Source organism: Silurus aristotelis (assembly GCF_946808225.1).
Source record: "Silurus aristotelis genome assembly, chromosome: 12".
NCBI classification, from domain to species: domain Eukaryota; kingdom Metazoa; phylum Chordata; class Actinopteri; order Siluriformes; family Siluridae; genus Silurus; species Silurus aristotelis.
In genome coordinates, this window is record NC_139585.1 from 22,653,096 (window position 1) to 22,659,095 (window position 6,000).

At 37.5% G+C, this 6,000-nt stretch overlaps 1 protein-coding gene across 2 annotated transcripts in view; it reads left to right on the top strand.

Annotated features, from left to right (window-relative positions):
* cabcoco1 (ciliary associated calcium binding coiled-coil 1) overlaps positions 1 to 5,713 on the top strand; it is a 31,335-nt gene extending 25,622 nt beyond the window's left edge. For both annotated transcript variants that reach the window (XM_083557011.1, XM_083557012.1), the window contains 4 exons: positions 328 to 400; positions 2,298 to 2,408; positions 3,491 to 3,637; positions 5,540 to 5,713. In XM_083557011.1, coding sequence (XP_083413137.1) covers positions 328 to 400; positions 2,298 to 2,408; positions 3,491 to 3,637; positions 5,540 to 5,623 — 415 coding nt within the window. In that variant the 3' untranslated portion in view covers positions 5,624 to 5,713. The remainder of the gene's footprint in view (positions 1 to 327; positions 401 to 2,297; positions 2,409 to 3,490; positions 3,638 to 5,539) is intronic.
* The last annotated feature ends 287 nt before the right edge of the window (positions 5,714 to 6,000 follow it).

Below are 6,000 nucleotides of genomic sequence, written 5' to 3' on the forward strand. Positions count from 1 at the left end.
TGTATTTTCTCTACAAATATAAAGTCTTATATTTTAATGTTATTACAATACTATACAATTTACAGTAAATTAAGTAATGTCAATTACTGTTATATTACTGTAAAATATTGTTATAATAGCTTTTTGATCAATTCATAAACAGTGTTTTAAATACTCTAGTCAGGCATTTTGCCTTCTGCAAAGAGAAATCCTGCCACCTAGTTGTCATAAAAAGATCATGCCTGAAAGTCTTCCCTCAGGAACCCTAACCAAACACCTCCATGTCATTGTTGAAACAAATGGAAAACTGTTTGCATTCAGCATATTAACTGTGTGGTACAATTGCAGTCTTTTCCAGCATTACAGACTCTACGAATTCCTCTTCAGTCAGTCGAGAGACGACATGCTGTTTGGAATGGAGGTGATTACAATCTTATCACATCTATACACATTGCATGTATGTAGGCTTCATGAGGTTCAGATAACGGATTTTAAATGATGCAGATTCAATTCCAGCATTCTGTAGTAGTCCCCCACACCCCCAGTGTCATTAATGCGCGATCAGGTAATCAAGAAAGATGTATAATCGTGTTTAGCCAGAGGCTGTTGTTACACTAGTGCGAGGATGTGTCCTGTGACAGGAACCCTAAAGAGAGAAAGAAGGAAGGGCAGTGACGTGTGTGGAGATCAGCCAGCTTTTCCTATCTTTGTTCTTATAGCGATAAACTGTCTCTTATCACGAACAATCAAGCACAACAAGGCTTGAGATTTCCGTACATAAATAATATTTGTTGTTTGTACTTCAACCCAGGTTCATTGTTTTTAGCACAACATTTTCAATGCATTTCGTCTTTTGTGCAAACAATGTCATTTCGAATAAAAGGAAATAAGAAGGGATTAATTGCCTACATTGACATTTTCAAGGATTTGAGCGAATCAAAGTGTAATTTGGCACAATCTTCTTTGTAATTGCTTTACTCTGAAATTCAATTGAAGCTGACTAGCATGTGTTTTTTATCCCCTCCCATTTCAAGACACAGATATGGCAGATATGTGGTGACTCACCAGAAGCAGATATAACAGCTTGTTCAAATTCATTTATCATCATCTTAATTACCATGCAAACATTCACCAATCAGATCTTTTTTTTTTTTTTTTTCTTCTCCGTACGAAAGCTATTCGACCACTGGTTCCTTCTAAAATAAGACAACCCAGATGCAGCTGCAAATGAGGCACTAGTAAATTGTCTCCATGTCTTGTCTTGGCATTCAGAAAAGCACGCCCGCTTCATTTTGCAGGTGGCGAAAGGCATTAATGAGAGCTGTCATCTCTCGCCATTTGAAATTCAGCTCGGGCGGATCTGAGCCTGCCTCTCAGCTGATTTGCTCATCCATTATTAACATGTAATGATTATGTTCCCATACACACTTTCAAAATGTCAGACAGCAGGGAAAAAAGAGGGTATTGCTAATATTTTATCGTCCAAGTACCATTAATATCCATGACATGTCTCACCGTCGCAGAACTCTAAAAGTGTAACGTCCCAAGAAAATGGGAAAACTCATTACATCAAAAGCTTAAGACAAGAAGCAAGATTTGTTTAGCGCCTGAATGGTGCTTTAAGCTGCTCCGAGCGAATAGCTATATTTGCTGCAGCGCATCGTGGGGATCAGTGAACAAATCTAGGTCAAGCGCTGTGCCACAGACATAATGGGTCCCGAATGTCATATAACACGAGCGGTTTTCTATTTGTTTTGATGAAGGGTTCAAAGCACTGTTTGAATATTAATGTCCTCATTTTCCACCCCTCCTTTGTCTCTCTATGTATATTGGAAACATTTTAGTGAACCAACATGTTTAACAAGTTACACAAAGGGAAGCAGAAAAAAGCGCTTCTCTCTTTTTTTTTGGAGCCATTAAAGTGACGTTAATTCGTTTATCAGGAGATGAAAAAGCATGAATCATGTGCAGAGGAGTAATGCACAGCAATTGAGTAATGAAGGACCATTGTTTTTACCCTCACCCTCCATTTGACATTGTAATTATCTCAAATATGTAAACCGCAGCGCCTTTGTTTTTCTTACAGAGCTGAGTTTGGGTTCTGCTCGCGGGGCTTTCCGCCAAGTGAAATGTAAAAGCATTCCAGCTAAATGACAAGAAAATGTAACTCGAGGCCCCTAATGCGCAGCCTAAATGCCTCAGAGCATAAACGTTTAATAACACAAAAAAAAATCTCCTTTTTTTAAAGTAAACAAGGTAGACATGTGGATAAGATATGCACTGTTATTGACAATCATCGGTGGTGTGTGACGTTCCAGAGAAACATCGAAGTAGTCAATTCAGCTGACTTCATCGCTCCGCTGGGGGAGGGAACGTTAACCGACGACCTCCGTCACACAGCTCCTTCACCTGACGTGGCGCCTAATCAGGTAAAGACTCTTGCTCCAAACACGGATTACAAATTCGACAACAAAACTTTCTACATAGCAACACAAGAAAAAAGGGTTTTAAACCGTCTCCAGTTGTTGTGCATGTAGTGATTCAGTTTTTGGCCTTGTGATATGACCAGCAAGCGAGAAAATGTGTTTCACATGTGAATCATTTCGAAAAGGAAACATGAATCTAGTTCCAAGTATGAGTAACATTTTTCCTTTTTGCTCGCACCATGCAGCACTCCAGCTGGAATATGCAGGCCGTGCTCCATAGTGAGGGAGGAGAGGGACTGTAATTCGCAAACAATCTGCTCTCTGTCCACAGGCCAAAATTCCACTTGAATCGTCTTTATTTTGGGAAGAAGTGGTTTTATACTACATGAAACACTACATGATATATGTGTGTGTGTGTGTGTGTGTATATATATATATATATATATATATATATATATATATATATATATATATATATATATATATATTTATTTAAATCTCTTGCAGACAAAAGCCTCGACACTTAATACATTTCTATATTTCTATGAAAGGTCGATTGTTTCGTATTCTATAAAATCATGGCTTTTTTTATTTTTTATTTTTTATTTTTTATAATAATACCAAGAACATGTAATAACAAGGACACTTCAAATACTGTACATGCAGTTCAAAGCAAGACCACATGTAGGTGCTCTGCCTCCTTTAACAGTTTTCTTAGAAGGTCCTTTCCCTGTGTGTCAATATTGCTTCTGCGTTAACGCCCCTTTTTAATAATTATTTAGAATCATGTGTAATATCTCATCTGTAAACGGTTACGCCATTTACATGAAAACATCTTTTTCCCATTATTAACAATGCAAGTTCCCATCATAAATCGCAATACTTTGTTTTTTTTTCTATTATGCAGAGTCCAAGAATGTAACAAGCTTTCCAGCTTACAGCAGCATTAGCGGAAACAGTTCACACCAGTAAACACATCTGGCATGTTTGTGTAATCCAGTGCATTTGAATGTTGGTTACACTGTTTATAGCTGTCTGGCAGGTCAGGATTTATGCTAAAAAAAATGCATTTTATATTCCCTCAGGATTCTGACACACTCCTGGAAAAAAACGTGGATGAGTCCGCTGAATGCGAACAGGGAGAGACACTGGAAAGCCTGGAGGGCTTCAGTGTGGAAGATGTGCAAGAAGTGCTCGGGGAAATGACCAGAGAAATGCTGGTAAAACTGCAGGTATAACACATGTTTCAGGTGTGAGAATGAATCAGCATTGTGTGTAAAAGTAAAAAGAATTTTGGTCTGCTTTCATCTTGTCGTATATAAATGTTTTCGCAGGCACAAATACACTGATAAAAGAATTACAGTTTCAATTACAATTTTAGTAATACATTCTAATGATTCTAATGATAAATAACCAAGCCCACAAATTTCCATATAAGGCAATGCTTGCAACACTCAGAAGGGCAAAATGATGACTAAATGGCAAAAGAGCACCTCGTAAAAGCAACATCCAGTAAATCTTTCAGCGACCGCATCTAATGCCTTTATGTTTATGTCACCCACCATAAACACACACTAACTCTTCCTCGCTATTAACTTAGACATTACTTATATCCTAATTGAATTGCTTGTCTCAAGTCATTGAAACGAATTGAGTTACATTTTTTTTAAATGTGCCATAACACGTGGCAGTTATGCGATCTGAAGACTATCAATCGACATTCCTGTGCAATCACTAGTATCCAGTTTGATAAATGAGGTCCATTATCTGCATGGTTGTCCTTTCCCTTGTTTGCAAAGCATGCAAATAAAGGGAACCTTCATATATTAAGAAAGAAAAGTTAAACCAAATGAGGGAGAAGCTGCAGGGTTCCTGGATGGAACGATATTATTGAAAATATCAGGTCTGAGCTCATACTGTCCCACCGGCCTCCTCTACTCAAGTGATCGTGCCAAAAGATAAAAAGGAAAAAGAAAAGAAAAGATCTAATATAAAAAACTTGAGTTTCCACAGTTTAATATCGTTGGTATTCTGCACATAACACGGAACACATTAGACAGCTCCTGGCAGATATTCTGATTAATTTTACGCTAGACTTAAGGTGGAATCGAATTACTGGGTGTGCTGCAGTTGCAGAAAACAATCTGCCCTTGTAGATCGCTGTATTGTGTCCTCCCCATCGTACATTCTCACAAGCTTAACAAACAGCGGCGCGATTTTCATTTCGACGGGACAAGCGATTCTGCACGCACTCGACTCGACTTCCATAAAGATGTCTCCGTTCCTGTAACGAGTCATTTCTTTCGGTGGACACCGTGTAAACCGAGAGGCTGTTTATATGCTTGGTATGAATGAGCTGCTGTAATGTCCTATTTCCGTCAATTTTTTTTGTTTGTTTACTTCGCTGTTACATCTGCTCGGGTTCAATTACATATTTCACTCCAAGCTATATTTAGCTTTGTGTAAAACAAAAACACTCTCCCAGCATAAGGAGTCTGCCTTGACCATCCGTTGTGTGTTTTATTTTTTTCCTTCTTCTTCTCTTCTCCTTTCCTTTGAGGCTTTTCTCTCAGGATCGGGTTAAGCTGTTGAGTATATGCTTAGCATCACAGCCTGCTCCAGCTAGTTTGAAGCGTTTGATTTTGATGTGGATTATATCTGCCACTAGAACCGTTCTTCTTTCCCCTATTGAGTGAAGTTTAATAACATCCGTTTTTTTTTTTCTCTCCCTCTCTCTCTGGGATATTTTAGTTGCGAAAGTTCCCAGGAGTGTCATAACTCATGTGGATCTCATCAAGCCTTATATGGTAGAAATTCTGAAAAAGGCGAATGCTAGAAATGCTGTGGGTGACTTCCCAACCATATTGTTACCATTACAGATGTGCACTGGAGGCATTTAAAAGTCCTTGTGTACAGTGAGGATCCAGGAACAGTAACTTCACCCTCGCTATTAAAACATCAAATTCTTAACTTCTGGGATTTAAACTTATTCTTGTAGCACAGTTGTTTCTTAACAGGTTGTTTGGGCGAGTAGAAATATGCAGCTTGTCCCGTTTTACATGTCCCATTTTAGAATATCTGTGACAGTGTTATAGATGAGTTTTGTTTGTGTGCATTTAATTTTTGTATTTCAGGAAGATTTCACAGAGAAGCTGCACATCCAGGAAAAGACCTACATGGCCAGGTTAGAGAGTCTCAAGAGACTGACGTCCAAATAACCCTGCGAAAAAAAGCCGCAATCATCCAGCTCTTTTTGTTTATATGCAAAATATTATTATATGACACCATTAGTTATATATTTAAAAACATAAAAACATTAATATCTTCAATAATAAACAATGACAGTATGCTGTTGGAGGAAAATCATTTCCAAAAAGAGCTTTTATTATTTATTCATTTATGACACATCACACATACATACATGCATACATTCATTTTTAAATATATATATACTGTATGTGTGTGTGTGTGTGTGTGTGTGTGTGTGTATATATATATACATACAATAATACATACAATAATAATAATTTTATTATTACTATAATCATGTGTATATATTATTTTATTATTACTTTTTTTTTTAAATCAATCTTTC